Source organism: Castor canadensis, chromosome 4 (genome assembly GCF_047511655.1).
Source record: "Castor canadensis chromosome 4, mCasCan1.hap1v2, whole genome shotgun sequence".
In the NCBI taxonomy this organism is placed as follows: domain Eukaryota; kingdom Metazoa; phylum Chordata; class Mammalia; order Rodentia; family Castoridae; genus Castor; species Castor canadensis.
The window spans coordinates 128,646,195-128,664,378 of record NC_133389.1 but is presented as its reverse complement, the minus strand read 5'-3'; the positions used below and the strand labels follow the sequence as shown (position 1 = coordinate 128,664,378).

The 18,184-nt window shown below is 39.8% G+C and overlaps 2 protein-coding genes across 5 annotated transcripts in view; one reads left to right on the top strand and one right to left on the bottom strand.

Moving 5' to 3' along the window:
• Positions 1 to 4,150: 4,150 nt before the first annotated feature.
• Positions 4,151 to 9,900, bottom strand: LOC141422590 (uncharacterized). 2 transcript variants are annotated; one of them, XR_012447259.1, is made up of 3 exons: positions 9,738 to 9,900; positions 7,277 to 9,007; positions 4,151 to 6,601 (listed from the first exon to the last, which is right to left on the bottom strand). XR_012447259.1 is itself a non-coding variant. In XM_074071142.1 (2 exons), the coding sequence occupies exon 1, from the start codon at positions 9,583 to 9,585 to the stop codon at positions 8,968 to 8,970; it is 618 nt and encodes a 205-aa protein (XP_073927243.1). In that variant the 5' UTR covers positions 9,586 to 9,731; the 3' UTR covers positions 4,151 to 6,601; positions 7,277 to 8,967. The 2 variants fall into 2 exon arrangements, 1 of the variants encoding a protein (XP_073927243.1); XM_074071142.1 differs by lacking the exon at positions 9,738 to 9,900 and having other exon boundaries at positions 7,277 to 9,731.
• Lnpk (lunapark, ER junction formation factor) overlaps positions 9,256 to 18,184 on the top strand; it is a 62,766-nt gene continuing 53,837 nt past the window's right edge. For 2 of the 3 annotated variants that reach the window (XM_020184336.2, XM_074071140.1), the window contains exons 1-2: positions 9,263 to 9,402; positions 15,800 to 15,888. In XM_020184336.2, coding sequence (XP_020039925.1) covers positions 15,862 to 15,888 — 27 coding nt within the window. In that variant the 5' untranslated portion in view covers positions 9,263 to 9,402; positions 15,800 to 15,861. Of the gene's footprint in view, positions 9,403 to 15,799; positions 15,889 to 18,184 lie in introns of all 3 variants that reach the window. The other variant, XM_020184337.2, reaches the window with a different exon arrangement.

Genomic DNA, 18,184 nt, shown 5'->3' with positions numbered 1-18,184 from the left:
AAAAATTATTTTGAGCTGAAAGTGTTTGGGTTCGTGAGATCTCTTACCTTCTTAAGAGCAAAACTTTTTAAAAGAACTCAATTGTCCTAAATTCTCTGGTGGGAGCAGCTCTAATATTCTCTTCTCAGAGATACTTAGTACCACAAATAGATCATAACTGCAGGAGGCACTTAAACTGTTTTTGCTGAAGAGCACTGACTTCTTACTTGGGCTCACAAATCAACTAAAAGTAGGAGACATCTTGGCATCCCTGCCTTCATTATGTATTTGTCTTTGCTCTAAGTCACTCTTTTTGCAATCACTTTGCAATCACCTTGGGTTCCAGGAAAGACAGAACCAATAACATCTTCATGACAAGGGACTGAAACTACCTCTAATAGTAGAGTCCCCAGATAGACCACCTGCCAGGTGACAATGACTCTGATTGTTAACCAGAATAACCCTGAATAATAAGGCCATACCTGTGACTGGGACTGTTTAACTATGCATACCTTTTGTCCCCTGCCCTAATTCTTTGTCTATTTAAAGCTAAAGCTCATGTCTATACCCTGAAGATGGCTGAAGATGGGCTGAGCTCTTTTTCCCATAGCATGTCCCGACAATGGATGTCCTGAGCTGTGTAATAAATCTCCTCTGTCCTTCACACCATGTCTCTTAATTGGTGCAGCAGGGCCAGTGGCTGGACTTGATATGTGGAATCCTAGGAGTTTAGGCTAGGGGTCCAAAACTCCGGTTTCAGTATCTTCCTTGTATTCTCCTAAGGGCCCTTATTCTTCCTCTTCTCCTGAAGAAGTCATTTGTTCTCCAAAAGTGTCCCTCTGTCCTTCTCCACCCATTAAGATAGTATATAAGCCCCAAATTTTTAACCACCTCTCATTTTTGTGAATTCCTCTGTGTGAATTTACTTTCACTTGTTAATTGGTCTTTTCTCAGTTTAAATTGTAGGCCCCTAAAGAAAGAACTTAAGAAAACCTGAAAAAAGTTTTTCTTCATGATACAGACTTTAAAAATATTTCCAAAGTAGGTTCTCAAGAATGGAAGAAGCACCGGGCTGGGGATGTAGCTCAGTGTGCTTGCCATGTGGGTTTGAGCCTCAGTATCTGACACACACACACACACACACACACACACACACACACAAACACACACACACAATAAAGAGAAAGAAAAGCCTGGCCAGCAGTTAAACAGCATTTGATCAATTTCCCTCCTAGCTCTGGGCAGCAAGGAGGGCTGAAAAACACTTTTATTGAGAAGAGTGGGAAGATTAAGGTGTTGGGGAATAACAATGAATAAAATTCTAGGGTTAAGGCGGAAGGGATGGGCTTTGATGTGAGTAGTAAAAGAAGGTATGAGTGAGCTCAGTACCATTTTAGTGAACAGGCCAGGAGGCCTGGGCTAAGAGCCAAGGAAGCCGTTATCAAAGCAGCCTGCAAAGTGCCTGCTGCTAACTATAATACATTTCTAGCAAAGGATACCCACTTCCTCTGAGCTGCAGGTGTCAGTGGATGAAGCGCAAAATCTTGGAGCACCTGGTATACTATCTTCCTTTCTCCATTTCCCTTAACCCTTGTAATCTCTAGAGAGTTTAGTCTGTTGTGGCCAAGAGTTGGTAATAAGGACCTTGGTGATTCTCTTGAGTTAGCCTCTCACACTTGACTTCAGTTATTGGAAAATTTAGCGCTGGTAAATATCTCAGTTCTTGCATTTGGCATGAGACAAATTCAAGCAAGATGTAGTAAAGGTAACAGTAAAGTTTATTAGGAAAGGAATTTAGTATAACAGGATAAAAGTGGAGAGAAATGGATAAAAAAGGGAGAAACATTTCCTGCTTCCCATATAGGAAATGGGAGTAGAGACTCAAAATGGTGGCTCTCATCTCTTAGTCTTATACTTTGGAAGAGCTGGTGGAATACACATGGTCATTACAATATTGGATGTGGGTGGCTAAGAAGGCTGCCAAAACAGGGAGGTGTCATCCAGGCCTACTCAAATCACAGGGATTTTTATTTGCTTAGACAGGTCCTTCATTCTTTTGGTCTGCTCCACCCTGCCATACAGGGAGCTTGTTAACATCTCAAAGAGATGGGTGGAGGCTGGCAGAGTAGCCCAAGTGGTAGAGCACCTGCCTAGCAATCATGATACCTTAAAGCTCAAACCCCAGTACCACCAGGAAAAAAAAAAAAAGTTGAAATCACAGAGGAAGGTGGATGGATGCAGATAGTCTTGTACTTCTATCTTAAACACCTTCTAAACAAGAACCAGTGATTCTTAGCACCACGTTTCTCTGGGTAGTAGTAGTGTTGGGTAGCATCTAGCTATGAGCGATGAATGAGGCAGGACAGATGAAGAGATAGGAAAATTACATTATTTTAATAAATAGTAAAAGGGCCAGACTCAGTCACATGCTGGTGGCTCATTCCTGTTATCCTAGCTACTCAGGAGGATCATAGCTCAAAACCAGGCCCAGGCAAATAGTTTGTGAAACCCTATTTCGAAAAAACCCCAATACAAAAAAAGGGCTGGCTCAAGTGTTAGAGCACATGCCTAGCAAGTGTGAGGCCCTGAGTTCAAAACCCCAGTACTGACAAACAAAAAGTGTCAAAGGGCCAGACTCAGACATTAGAAGTAAAAAGTGTTGGTTTACCTGGCCTCTGGCCTGCTCTTGGGGAGACCTCCTCTTCTGTCACTTTTTCCCCATAGTACCTGAAACTCCAGTGTCCCTGCTGGGATGGGATTTACTATCTCAATTAAAGGCTCAAATTCTCCTCCCCCCAGGCAGCTATCTCTGCTGCCCCCTCCTTCAGGAACAAATAGATTCTACAGTGTGGACTGATGAGATGAGTGTAGGGTGAGCCAGGACGGCCCTCCCTATTCAAATAAAACTCAAAAATCCCTCACAGTTTCCACACCTAAAACCATATCCCCTCAAGCCTGAGGGATGATGAGACCTTATGCCTATTCCTAAAAACAATAAGGGCTACTAATTAGTTGCTTCAGCCCCTATAATAAATTTTAAAAAATAAATAAATGTTTTTGGATAAGAAAGGATTTTATAAAAAAGGGTTTATCCTAAAGATTGTTTCAAATAGGAAGGATAAGGACAAACCATCAAAGGGTTTAGTATGTTGTATGAAGGTCTGAGTAAGTTTGAAAAGTGTATAATAAAAACTTTGGTGTGTGATTAAGTTAAAGTTAAATATAATCTAAGAGTTGCCTAAAAGATTTTTAGGGTCATGTCAAACTAAAATCAAATCCTCTATGTCTATGAAATAAAAAGGTTATCTTAATATTGTTCTGCTCTGAGTAACATCTACAAAAAACCATTACAGAGAAAGATTTTATCAAAGAAATTATTTGTGTTTTCTGCTGATCTTGTCAAGCTTTTAAATACTACTAAATCAGAGTTCATTACATATTTGCTTATGTGTCTTAAATGACCACCCTGTAACAGTGTTATGTTATACTTTATCTAAATACGGTACAAACATTTAAAAGGTTAAAAGTGTCAATTTATATAAAATAATGAGCTAAAGCTCTCTTTTATCCAAGAGTGTTACATTTAAATCCTGACAGATCCTGCCTCCCACAGGTCACCTACCTAGGTGTGGCCTTAAAAGGACAGACTCACTCCCTGAGTCATAAATGCATCAACCCAATCTTCCCTTTCCCAACCCCCATACCATAAGACAGCTTACAGCTTTCCTGGCAGTTACAGGATTTTGCAGAATTTAGATCCCTAGGTATGTAGTCCCTGAACAGACACCTTTTTATGCTCCTCCTAATATTACTATCTGGGTCTTAGATAATGCATGGCCACCCATTTCTCTCTCTGTAGTTGGAGGACTCTTGAAATTGTCTAGGGAACAGCATTTCACAGTGGTTCTCCTGGCCAATGCCCATCCTAATGCCTGTGTTCTTGCTTTCCTATTCTTTTTTTTTTTTTTTTTCATTTTTCTTTTATTATTCATATGTGCATACAAGGCTTGGTTCATTTCTACCCCCTGCCCCCACCCCCTCCCTTACCACCCACTCCACCCCCTCCCGCTCCCCCCCTCAATACCCAGCAGAAACTATTTTGCCCTTATCTCTAATTTTGTTGTAGAGAGAGTATAAGCAATAATAGGAAGGAACAAGGGGTTTTGCTGGTTGAGATAAGGATAGCTATACAGGGCATTGACTCACATTGATTTCCTGTGCGTGGGTGTTATCTTCTAGGTTAATTCTTTTTAATCTAACCTTTTCTCTAGTTCCTGGTCTCCTTTTCCTATTGGCCTCAGTTGCTTTAAGGTATCTGCTTTAGTTTCTCTGCATTAAGGGCAACAAATGCTAGCTAGTTTTTTAGGTGTCTTACCTATCCTCACCCCTCCCTTGTGTGCTCTCGCTTTTATCATGTGCTCATAGTCCAATCCCCTTGTTGTGTTTGCCCTTGATCTAATGTCCACATATGAGGGAGAACATACGATTTTTGGTCTTTTGAGCCAGGCTAACCTCACTCAGAATGATGTTCTCCAATTCCATCCATTTACCAGCGAATGATAACATTTCGTTCTTCTTCATGGCTGCATAAAATTCCATTGTGTATAGATACCACATTTTCTTAATCCATTCGTCAGTGCTCCCTTGTATCATACTGCATTTCTGCCATTGTTAATCAAAAATTTAACCAGTTGTACCTCCAGGGATACCAACCTCTCCAAAACGCCAGGATAGTTGGCTGATGCCCACCATGCGGAGGTCCGAGGATTGGCTCGAGACTCTTTATGACCTACAAGGGACCTTCATCAACTTCAGGGAAGAGGAAATCTTCATTTTCAGAGCCTGGGTGTACGCCATCATGAGGCTCAGCACCCCAACATTGTTTGCCAACTAACCCTCCCTTCCCTTACGCTGCCCCTTGCCAGCTTGAAGAAGCCAGAGCGAACACAACACCCCCCTTCCTTAACAAACAAAAAAAGGAGGAATGTTGGCAATAATGGCGCTGATAGGTTTCAGTTCTTACTGCACCCTTAAGCTTCTGTTTCCCAGGGTCACGGTCCTGCCTCAAGTCTAGCTTGAATTCTCCTTCTTCCCCAACCTCCAATCAGCATGAACCACAAGATCCTAACCAATCGGATCATGCTGAATCTCACTGAGGGGTATTTAAGCCCCTGCCCTTCCTGCTTCTCTCTCTCTCTTGGCTCTCTCCCTCTCCCACCCGGCAATAAAGAATCTCTTGGCCAGATCACTCCTCTCCACGTGGTCATTTTTGGGGCCTACATGCCCAACAAAAAGTAAAATATGAAAAGCCAGAGCAGCTAGCCACCTCCTCCCATCTCCTTTCAGATTAATGAAATTTTAAAAAACAAGATATCTTATACGTATAACAAAGGTAGTAGCATTTGGAAAAAATAAGCACCCTGCAGAAAATGACAGATTATAAACTCTAACATACTTTTGTCTCCAGCCCAGACTTTTTTGGTGCTGCAGACCTATAAATCCAAAGGTTTACACTTCCCCTTGAAGTCATAAAAAAATCTTAAGCTCAACATGTTCTAGTTGAAATCACTATTTTCTCCTAAACCTGGCTCTTTTCCAGTGTTCCCATATCTCAGCGATGGCATTAGCATCCATCCACTGGGCCCACGAGAAATCCTGAGCCATCTCTCTCTCTTTTTTTTTTTTTCTGTGCTGGCATTTGAACTTGGGGCCTTCACCTTGAGTCACTCCACCAGCCCTATTTTTGTGATGGGTTTTTTTCAAAATAGAGTCTCAAAACTATTTGCCCAGGCTGGCTTTGAACCTCAATCCTCCTGATCTCTGTCTCCTGAGGAGCTAGGATTACAGTAGTGAGCTACCTGTGCCCGACTCTGAGCCATCTCTGATTCATCTCTTTCTTTCAATCCCTATCTCACCCTATGGTATCTAAATCTATCATCAAAACCTCCCATTTTACTTTCTAAAGTGTTCTGTTTCCCTTATTTGTCTCCATCTCCTCACTCCTATTCAAATTCACTTAACTGCATCCAATAGCACCCATCACTCATAGATCCTAACTGGCCATGGTTGTGTTCCTGCACTGCATCTGTTGTGATTTAAAAAACAAAACACAAAACACATATCTGATCATGTCAAGTTCCCTCCCATCCTTTGCTCTTAAGGATTAAATTTTTCAATATGGCAAATTTCTCCAGCTTCATACTGCTGAAATTTCTCCTTGCAGTCTATGCTTGGGTCACAATGGCCTCCTTTCAGTCTCTTAGGCTTGAAATGTTCCCTCCTGACAACAGGCCTTTACATATTGTTTCCCTCTCTGCTATTAGTTTCTCATCCTCCATATCTCCATTTGCATGTGACTTCCTCAAGGAAGCTTTCACCAACTCTTCTGACCAATGAATGGCTTTCCTGTAAGCCCTCATAGCACCTAAATAAATTGAATTTATTTGTTGAATTAGACCATTTAGGATTCCATTGGCTAGGGCAGTTTGTTTCCTCTCTCAAAGAATTCTCTGCTGATCTTTGGATTTCGCTTCCTGAGAAGTAGCCCTGAGGACTGGAGGCACAGCTCAAGCAGTAGAGCATCTGCTTTGCAAGTGTGAAGCTCTGAGTTCAAACTCCAGTTCTACAAAAAAAAAAAAAAAAAAAAGAATGTCATGTCCAAACTTGTTTAGCCAGGTTCTGGTGGCTCATGCCTGTAATTCTAACTACTCAGGAGGTGGAGATCAGTCAGGCAAATACTTCGAGAGACCCTATCTTAAAAACACCCTTTGCAAAAAGGGGGTGGTGGTGTGGCTCAAGGTGTGGGCCCTGAGTTCAAACCCCAGTACGGTGGTGGGGGGGAAGGTGGTCCTAAAACAATTTTAGGCTTAGTAGGGCATAATTCTTACCATTTGAACTCTGAAAGCAGCACCTTTCCTACACCCTCCAGTGGCTGCTGTGTTCTTGTATCTGAACATTAGCCCCTACCATAGTGCTTATAAATCCTGTACTTTTTTCTCTGAAAGCTTTCTCCTCTTGTCAGATGCTTTAGGACAGCTGTTTTATTCATCTGTCTCCTTAGTACTTAACATAGGGCCTTTCCATAAATGCTTGGAATCACACTGTAGCCTGTAATCTGGCCATATAGTTGATTTCTCTGCTTGTAATGTCTTTCCTTCACTACTTGTTTGACAAACTCTTGCCTCTTTTTCTTACTTACATTTCTTTTTTTTTTTGTGGAGATGAGCTTTGAACCCAGACCCTTGCCCATGCTAGGAAAGTGCATTACTACTGAGCTATAGCCTCAGCCAACTCTTACCTCTTGATAGACAAAAAGAGGCAGTAGTACAGTGCTTCCTTTACCAATGTGCACAATCTTTCTTGCAGTTTTCTCATTTGAAAAATGATACCTTAAAAGGTTGTTGGAAGATTAGGAGAGTTAATGCTGCTGTTCCACTCCTGGCCAGGTCTCCTTTTCCTACAGCAGTTCCCTAAGGAATTTGTGTCTCAGGATTAGGTTTTTGGAATCTTTTGCATCCACCTAGTTCTTCTCAGTCCCCCAGTGTTCTGTTTTGTTTTTTTTTCTCAGCTCCCCCAGTGTTTTGTTTTTTTCCCTTTTAACCATAGGCCTTGATGGCTTAAAAACAAACAAAAAACCCAAAATACCAGAGCAAAACATTATTAGCAGGTTTCATGTTCTCTTAAGCAGATATTCCTAAGGTGAGATGTGTCACATAGCTGAATGGCATTTTAATACTTTGAAATTGGGAAGGATGAAAAACAAAATGGTTAAATTTCACATCAAAACAGATGAAACGTTTCTGTCCATTCCTCTACATTTGCAAAGTCTTCCAGTTGTCCTTTCAAGTAACTAAAGATTTTAGTATTAGGGCAAGTAATGCCAGTGAATCATCTGGCAGCTTCCAGTAAAACTATTTTAACTGACTAGATGGTATTGTCACCGGAGGATGAATGAAGGGGCTCCCACTGCTTCCCAGTTTCCATGCCAAATCTCAGGTTCTTGATATCCACAAACATTGAAAAGCATTTCAAGGTGTCGCACAATAAGGAGTCTAACAAGGTGAAAGTTTTAGCAAGGATTTATCCCTTGCTCAAAGAGGAAAGCAGAAACAGGTAGCTCCTCTTTGTCGCTCAGTTTTTGTAATTCAGCATCTAAAAAGAGATGGGAGGGAGGCAGCTGCTTTGGCTCTCCCGTTTCAATGTCAGAGTCGGGCCCTTTAAATATTGATTAAAATATAATTTCCCTGTATCATCTACCCTATTTTTTTTTCTTAACTTTACCTGTTTTGTGTCGTCAAAGTTTAAAGACAGCATATTAGTACTATTATGCTCTTTTGACAATCATAGAAACCCTTTATTCAGTAATATATGTAACATACCCATGAAAAATGTTTGCACGCTGGGTATCACTGGGGTAAAACATGATAAAAGCCTTCTCTGAAGCTTCCCGAGCCCTCTCCAGTTTTTTCCCTCATTCAAGTATGTTATTGCGACTTGTCTTTCCCAGGTGACTAGGAAACTTAATACTCATCGGGCTCATTTCAATCTGAGTCAGAGCCGGGTGTTTTTTTCACGGGCCCAGTTATCAGGGCCTCTGGAGAATGTTTTTGAGGGAGGAGTTTTAAGCTGGAAAGCTCAGGTTTTGTTGTTTACCCGCAGGTCTGAAGTCACCATCTTTTGGTGTTTGAGGTTATCTCACAGAGGTGAGGTAAGCGTCCAGGCAACAAAGGCTCCCTTTTTGACGTCCATGAGCCCGGGGTCAGGGCTGCATTTTCTCTCTCCATGGCTCCTCTGGGAACTGGCCTCTTCTGAGCTGTCGTGTTAACTTGCTCTGCTGCCGGCTGGTGACAGCGGCTGGATGACAGCCGACTGGGGACGCTTCAGCACCGACTCTTTCCCAGACACACTCCTCTTCACCCTCAACTCCCCACTCCCCTTTGTCCTCGCCATGATTCCCTCTCGCGGCGGTCCGGACCACCAGGACCAGTTTTAGGGTTTTCTTTCTCCAGGGAGACTTTGACAGAACAGGCTTGCAAAGGAAAAGAGGCAGAGTAAAAAATAAGTGTGTTGGTAAGTCAAAGTAATGGTAGTACGCCCCTGCGGCACGACGACCAGCAGCCCACAAGCAACGCGGAGGCCACAGGAACAAACACCCCAGGCCAAACGCCGGGCTCCCCAAGCCCAACTGCCCGCCCTGGTGCCGTCACGTGACGGGAGAGCGGCGCGCGCCCGGGCTGCGGCGCTAATTGGCTGGCTGCGAGAGCGCGGGGTTTGATGGGAAGGAATTGGCCAGGCCCAGCGCTCTGTCAGTGGCGGCTTGCTGTCTGCTCCGGAGGGGAGGCAGGCTGCGCGGTGGCGGCCGAGGCTAGCAGGGGTGACGCCAGGGCCAGGCTGCGACCGCTTCACGCAGGTAGAGCGCTCAAGGTGAGGGCAGTTGGGGGGTTCTGTACCGGGGAGGCGCGCTGGGCTTTCCTGGGGAAAATCATCTCCGGGCTCGTTCGCCTGCCCTTCCAGGCGCCTCCGCCCCATGCCAAGTGGCCTAGGAGCTCTGCGGCGGCGGCTAGTTAACACTCCCAGTGTCGCCGCGTCGCCCCATTGATGTCCCATCCCAGGGGCAGGGGTGGCTGTGGAGTGCCGGCAAACAAAGGCTGGTAGTTTCCTAGCTCAGTTCCAAGTACGGACTGGCTTGAGCTTCAGCCCTTGGCCCACCCGTGTTGGGAGCGGCCAGGAGGTCCCCAACGAGCACCCTCTTGGCTTACCTGCCCGCTTGGAGGGCGCTCATTCGCCTCCCCTTTCCCAGTTGTGCCGAGGCGCTGCGAGTTAGGAAGGTCGGAAGGGACTGAAAACTGTCAGTGTCATGCTGCCCAGCTCGCGTGTGGGCGTGGATTGTGTGCGATTTAGAGAAGCGGTTCTCCAACCATTGTCCTTATTTAAAGGGACTCCGGCGGTGTGTGTCTGGGCGGGGGTGGGTGGGGGCGGACATGGGTGGGTGTCATAGGCAAGGCAGAACTAGACGAGCAAATCTCAATTACAGCCTTAGGTTGCATTCTTTGATGCTGTTTGCGGATTGAGAGTTGAGATTGGTGGACTGACTTAGTTTTCCTGCTTGTGCTCTCCCTGTACTAAGCGAGACCTGTGACTCATTGAGTTTTCCATGTTCTGCTTTTCCCTCTTGGCTTCTGGTTTGTGGTGCTTAGTCTACTATATTCTCCTCTTCCAGTGGTCTGGATCTCACTTTTGACAACATTGATTCTTTTCAACAGCGGTGTGTGATGGACGTGAGTAAATTTAGTTTCAGGTACATGTTCAGACTGGCAAGGAAGACCCTAGTCCTCAGCAGCTCCCATAGTGCCGCCTTAGCAGAACTAAGTTCATTTTGAATACGTTTTCTTAAACAAGAGTGGTGCATTTACACCTAGACTTTCAAGGTTCCCAGTCATCTGTGGAGATCAACTCAGTAATGCTGCTAATAAATTTATACAGTGTTTTGTATTAACTTGAAAGAATATAAGAAAAGGAGTAAGTTATATAGCTACCAAAGAGGTATGATTTAATATAGAAATCTTTCTAATCAAATAGTCATTTTTAAGTAGTGTGTATAGTTTTGAGTGACTGTTGACTTAACATGAAAGCAAGCACTTTATCACCACATATTAAAAAGTGCTTTTAGAGATGTGCTTTTCTATTTTGGGGCAATAAGTTGGTGGCTTGGGATGTTTCAGAATTGCCTTGTCAATTAGGACACTTTAAAGTTAGCGTTTTACATTATATGTAAACATGCTGTAGTAGTGGTACTGTTTGAGGGGACTAGGGGGAGGAGAGAGAAAACAGGAAAGAGAGTGAATAGTATCGACATACTTTGCATCTGTGCAGGAAGATGGCATAATGAAAGTTGTTGAATAATGGGGGGTGGGGGAAGGGGAAGGGGATTACTCTGATTAAAGTACAGTATGTTCATGGGTGAAATATCATGTATCACACCTTTGAACAATGAAGATAAAATCAAGGACAGGAATGTAAAACAGGTGGGATGGGTATTAGTGGAAGGTGGTAGGATGAATATGATACATGTACTTTATAATTTGTTAGAAAACAGAACAATGAAACCTGTTGAAATAGTTGTAAATAGGGGGGTGAGGGATAAGAGAATGATGGTGAGAGTGACCTAACCAAGGTGCATTGTAAGCATATGTGGAAATGTCACATGAAACTCCCTGTACAGCTAATTTATGCTAATATTAAAGAAGTTAGAATTTTAGAACAAATGTCCTTTAATCTTAAATTGTGTAGTATGATGTTATGGAGGTGCTGTTGAGGATGACTAAATAGTTCATATCTAAGTTTGGGACTTGGTAAATTAAACATAAAACTTAACTTCCCTTGCTATTTTCTTCAAAGGCTTATAAGGCCATTTTAATAGAAGTATCTGTAGAATTTTTTTTCATACTACAGTGAATGAAAGCAATAAAATTTCAATAAAAATGCAAACTATAATTTTAGTTTTCAACATTTAAATTATGAAGTAGGTCCTTTTTAAAAATGAGAAATAAGAAAGAAATGTCTGCAGTTAAGTACTATATGTGTTTTCTGGTAATGGCAGTAATAATGGCTATAATTTATTAAACATGTACTATGTGTTGGACATTGTGCCAAATGATAATTTCATTTAATGCAAACACAAGTCTGTGAAGTGCTGATATTTTCACACTTTAATTTCCCCAAGATCATATAGCTAGTATGTGGTTGAGTCACATTTTGAATCCAGATCAATTTTACTTCATTGCTCTAATGTGGTTTGAAATGAGCTGAAGTTTTTTGTGAATGGGATTTGAACTCAGGGCTTTGTGCTTGCAAAGTAGGTACTCTACCACTTGTGCTACACCTCCAGTCCAAGATATTTCTTAAGATTTTAAATTCTGACACCCAAACCTGAGTGTAAATAGTAATTAGTAGAAAACATTGAAATTATATGGTGGGCATTATTCTTGAAAAACACATTAAGATGTACCCTGCTCTTAAGGTCATGTAGGGTCCCATTGTGATAGTAGAGTGGAAAGAGACTCTATCCATGTTCATGGAAGAGTTTTTGGTGACAAGCCATTTAAGGTTGAGCCATTTGTTCACTCAAGGCCAAAAGAATTGATTTATGCTTCCGAAGGAGATGCTGGGGATTATTTGGTTGCAGGGTATTTCTCAAGTATTTGAAAGAAAGCAGAGATGGATTAAAAAGGTCAATGACTATAGCAATAGAAATAGTTTGTATTGAGTAATTACTATGTATCAGGTACTGTTGTCAATAGTTTAGAATATATTATGTTATTTAAGAGGATTCTTAACTGTTTTATCCCTCTCTTTTGCAGATGAGGAGATTTAGTAACAGAGAGGATATGTAATTTGTTTGCCCATTGTTTCACAGTAGGTGATGGGCAACCAGAATTAGAGTTAAGGTGTTTGGGTAGAAAGGAGAGAACCAGTGGTTGACAATAGAAGTATGAAATTAAACTATAGAATTATAGTTATAATTATATATATAGTTATAATTAATTGTTTAATTTTGTTATGCTTTTACATCTGTTATGAACTACTACCATGTGTGCATTATAGTAAATCATCTTCTTCTTTTACAAATGCTAGACTTTAATAGAGAAGTTGCTCAACAATGAGGGTTGAAGGTTTCTTTGATTATGAATCTGAAAGCATGTATATGGTATTTAATGACAGTCACCTTAATGTTTGAGAGGTCAGATTCAAAAGCAAAATCCCCTGCTTCAGGGAGCTTGGAGGCTAAGCCATAGTTTGTTTCATTCTCCAAGCAAATAGTTGATGTCAAAATTAGTATTACTTGCCATATTATGCATGAATTTCATATACTCACTTGAAAAGGTTATGCAGGAAAATAAGGACTGTGCTTTCAGACTTCTAGTTGTGCTTCTAGCTGGAGTTGCATTTCTTGGGTGAATCCATTTAGCTTTTCTTTAATATAGATTTAAACATTCAAATTTAATAAAGAATTTGGGCTACTTGATACATTGTACTAATATTGTCTCATGTTTATAACTCACTTTCCACTTTAGTAGTTCTGTTTGTCAGAGGGTGTTCATATATTTTATTCATAAATATTCCAATTTAAACTATATAAAACAACCTTAATTTTTTATGTGGTGTTGTTGGGAAAAACTGGTTACTTTTTTAAACAATGAAAAAAAATCAAAACTAGTCAGGTGTCAGTGGCTCACACCTGTAATCCTAGCTACTCAGGAAGCAGAGATCAGGAGGATCAAGGTTTGAAGCCAATCCCAGGCAAGTAGTTTGGGAGACCCTATCTCGAAAATACCCAATACAAAAAAGGGCTGGTAGAGTAGCTAATGTGGTAGAGCACCTGCCTAGCAAGTGTGAGACCCTCAGTTCAAACCTCAGTAATGCCCCCCCCCTCTTAAATCAAAACTAAAATGCTATATCTTTGGGGCTTGCCATATTTCTTCACTTCTCCTTTCTCAGGGTCATCATAGTATCTAAGTGATAAAATTCATGTAAAGCATTTGATTTAAGGCCTGGTTGAGATGAAGTGCTGACAAGTAGTGTTATTAATTTCAAATACTAAAAATTCAATCTAAGTAGGTCAGGCTAAAATGGGCATGGTGGCCCATCTTGTAATGCCAGCACTCAGGAGGCTGAGGTTTGAGGCTCTCAAGTTTGAGGCCAACTGGGCTACAATAGGGAGACTTTGTCTCTAAACAAAAAACAAAAATAAAAAACTCAGGCCAAACCAAACAAACAAAAATTCAGTCTAGGGGTAATAAATATAAATTTGACTTGGAAGGATATGATTCTAAAATATGTAGGTCAATTGTGTACAAAATGCGGTGCCTAGATAACAAACACTCTTATCATATGACGTATACTTTGACAATATCAACTTAAGTGGTTCGTTCATCTGAATCGCCTCCCTTCTACCTTTCTTGGTGATTATTTTTAGCATCTTAAGAAGGTTTTTAATATTTATTTCATATCTTGACTCAAAAATTTATAATTTTATTCACTAGAGTTCATGAATATACTACAACCATATTTTAGTAATTTGAATACTGAGTTAATGTTCAAGGATTAATTTAGTTTGCAACTTAAATGTGGCTTATCAATTTGTGCTGGGTGAAGTTGCTGATAACCTATAATTCTAGCTGCTTGGAAGGCGGAGATGGGAGTGTGAGGTTCCAGACTGGCTTAGGCAAAAAAGTTGGTGAGACCCTATTTCAAAGAACTATTTTTAGTACTTGGCTGAGTGGCTCAAGTACTAGAGTGCCTGCCTAGCAAGTGTGAAGCCCTGAGTTCAAACCCCAGAACTGACCTTCTCCCCAACCCCACCCCCCAAAAAAATCATATCATTGTATTTGTAAACTTAACAGTTTTTCAGAATAGATTATAGGTACTTTTGACCTTAAAAATCATTTTGTAAGCCAGGTACTGGTGGCTCATGCCTGTAATCATAGCTACTCAGGAGTCATAGATCAAGAGGATCATGGTTCAAAGCCAGCCAGGGCAAATAGTGCTCAAGACCCTATCTCCAAAACAATCCATCACAAAAACGGGCTGGTGGAGTGGCTCAAGTAATAGAGCGCCTGCCTAGCAAGCCTGGCAAGCGTGAGGTCCTGCCCCCCACCCCCCCTAAAAAATATTTTATAACTAGGCTCTTACTACTTTTCTAAGAAACTCTTAAAATAGGTAAGCCTAATGTATAAACAGTGTTGAAGTTTTTATTTAGTGCTGATAGTAACTCATAATATTTATGGTTAAAAATGTGAGAAGTATGTCCTTGATAACTGTGTATGTATGTATGTGTGTGTGTGTGTGTAAATGAAGAAATTTCACATATTATTAGCAAGTATATACCTGTAACTTGGTAAAAATGTCAGTTTGAAAGTCCAATTTTACCATTTCAACTTGTAAGAATAAACATACATGTAATACTGACTTTTAAATTGACTTAGAATATAATATTACTGAATTTGTTTTAAAACATTTGAGAGTCATGGATAAATAATTAAATGAAGGGGATATGCAGTGAGCTGACATGAAGGTCAACTAGCTTAAGGAACGTAGACAAAATTTCAGGCAGAAATGTTTACTTGGGGGTGTTGAACAGTAGTATTTGTCATAGGTACAAGAAGTCTGAAGATGGAGGGACTTTAGGACATGTTCCTTCTGTGCTGTTGGGCAAATCACTAAACCTCTTGTCACTTAAGAAATTGTTGATACTATTAACTCTAATATGCAAAAAATAATTAAGGCTCAACATCATTAAATGATTTGTTCAAGGTCACAGCTAGCTTTATAACCCTTATTTTCTTACTCAAAATCCAGTTTGCTTTCTATGATTACTTGTAAAGCGATGTTATTCTGAGCATTTCAGAGCTTTCCTATTTCCATATAACTAATTTAGTTGGGAGACAGTTAAATGATAGAAATGATTTTAAGTAAGTAAGTAGAATGAAAGTAGTATAGTAAAATTTGTTATAAGAACAAAATAGGGAGACTAAAGAACAGATAATCTACAGTCATATGCCTGTGTATTTCTAAAATGCTCTGTCATTTAAAAAGCCTTTCCAGCTCTATTTTTACTTTTAAATATGTCTTCCCTTTAAAGAAGGGTTTTAAAACAGTGGACTCTATTCCAGTAACTATCTGAACTGAAATTCCATCTAAGTAGAGGCCAACAAAATTTATATTTGATAGTATTTTTAGGTAGTATTGCAAGATATAAAATTTTATAATGTGTGTGCTGTGTGTTTAACTTAAAAAATTTAAATTCTTGCTTTATTTCTAGCTGTGACTTCTTTTGGACAACTAATGATATTTATCATTGTGCCAAGTTTCTACGAATAAAAGATGGGCGGATTTTTTTCTCGATGGAGGGTAAGAAAAAAGTATTTTTTTCACTGCTAGTCTGTAAGTCTGTAAATATTACATAGAGCTATCTATAAAAGTTTCCTTTGTGTTATAGCCTTTAGTTGTAGTTTGACGTTATCTATTTAATTTCTTTTAACTCTAAAGTTCTTTCTTCATTCTTCTAAGTTGCTTTTTACTGTGGATGTTATCTTAGTAGTTCTATTTGTTCTATAAGTGTCTAATGTCTCTTTAATATAACTATCTTACTTTGACTTAAAATAATTATTTTTATCTATATTTATGTATTTGTGTGTAAATGCTTATTTTTCTTATTTTTTTCTCATATTGCTTAAAGTCCAGACTTATTCCAGAGGCTGTTCAAGTCAAATATTCTATACTATATTTACTTTTTAAAAATTTTTAAAAAATTAAAAAAATTTTTTTTTTTTTTTGTGGTACTGGGGCTTGAACTCAGGGCTTATACCTTGAGCCACTCAAAGGTGATGGTTTGTGATTTTTTTTTTTTTTTTTTTGAGATAGGGTCTTGCAAACTGTTTGCCCGGGTTGACTTTGAACCACGACCCTTCTGATCTGTGCCTTCTGAGTAGCTAGGATTACAGGCCTGAGCCACTGACGCCTGGCTAAATTTTATTTTTTTATTGTTGTGCTGGAGGTACATTGTGATATCTAATAAAGTTCTTAGCAATATATCATAGTTGAATTCACTGCCTCCATCATTCTCCTTTATTCCTCCTCCCCCCATTCCTGTAATACTTTTAATAGGTCTCATCTTTCCATTTTTACATATGTGGATAAATTTAAAAAAAATTTTATTTTTGGCAGTACTGGGATTTGAACTCAGGGCTCACACTTGTAAGGCAGGCACTTTACCACTTGAGCTACTCTGCCAGTCCCTGTACTTAAGCTTTTATAATTGTACCTTTTTACTTAAAGCTGTGATAAATATTTAGGGAAGTCACACTAAATATGCTTATAGGAATTATAGGTTAAACAAAATTAGAAATGCAGTTTAATTATATTGGATAAGCCTTTAGAGAAAGTGTCTCAAATTTAGAACTAGAAACTATAAATTATATTGATAAATACTCTTCGCTGATATAAGAGGAGACAATATAGTCTGGGAACTGTTTATTTCTTGACTCCTTATTACTATAATAATCGAGCCTAGCAATAGCTGGCACATAATTTAGTTTTGGACTACTTCTGGAACAATCCATGTTTTAGATTTGTGCTATATCGAGTCCTTTCCTCTTTTGTTACCCCTTTATTTTTTTAAAATCAACAATTATACGTATTTATTGTGTACAAGGTGATGTTTTGAAATAAATATCTATTATGGAATGGTTAAGTCTAGCTAATTAACATGCTTTACCTCACATAGTACCATTTTTTTTTTATGGTGAGAATACTTAACACATACACTATGAGCATTTTCCAAGAATATAGTATAATATCAGTCATAGTTGCCATGCTGTGTAATAGGGCTGTTGAACTTCTTTCTATCTATGGTTTTGTATTTGTTGACTCCCAATCCAACAAGTCCCCAGCCCTCACATTTGATTCCCTAGACTCTGATAAGCACCGTTCTACTTTCTATTTGTGTAACATCAACTTTTTTGATATTGTGCATGAATGAGATGACTTCTTTCTTTGAAGTCTTAGGAAAGTTTTGTCTGAGGATCAAATATCTCTATTTCTTGGTCTTTCTTATTTGGTTGAACCATATGAAATTGTCAATATCTTGCTTTAACTTACAAAATAGTAATTTTGCATGGTTCAACCTAATGGTGACAACTCTTACAGGAACTATAATGAACTGATAATTAATTGCTGTGTTGGATTTTGTTTATTTCTTTATTTTTTGGTGATACTCGGGTTTGAACACAGGGCCTTGCACTTGCCAGGCCAGGTGCTGTACCACTTGAGTCATGCCTCCAGCCCTTTTTGTTTTAGTTATTTTTCATGTAGTGTCTCACATTTATGCCTAGGCTGGTCTGGACCATGATCCTTCTTTTTCTTCCTGCCATGTAGCTGGGATTACAGATGTGTATCATCATGTGCAGCTTATTTGTTGAGGTGGGCTCTTGCTAACTTTTTGCCCGTGCTGCCCTCAAACTTTGATCCTCCCGGTCTCTGCCTTCCAAGTAGCTGAGATTATAGGTGTAAGCCACTGTACTTGCCTTGTATTGGTTTGTTCAGTATGTAATTGGTAAATTTCCTCTCAATTGTCATATGAGCCATTTGGCTGGTGTTCATTCTAGGTGATATAGAAATATCTTTGGCAAATAAGTTCTGCCATAAT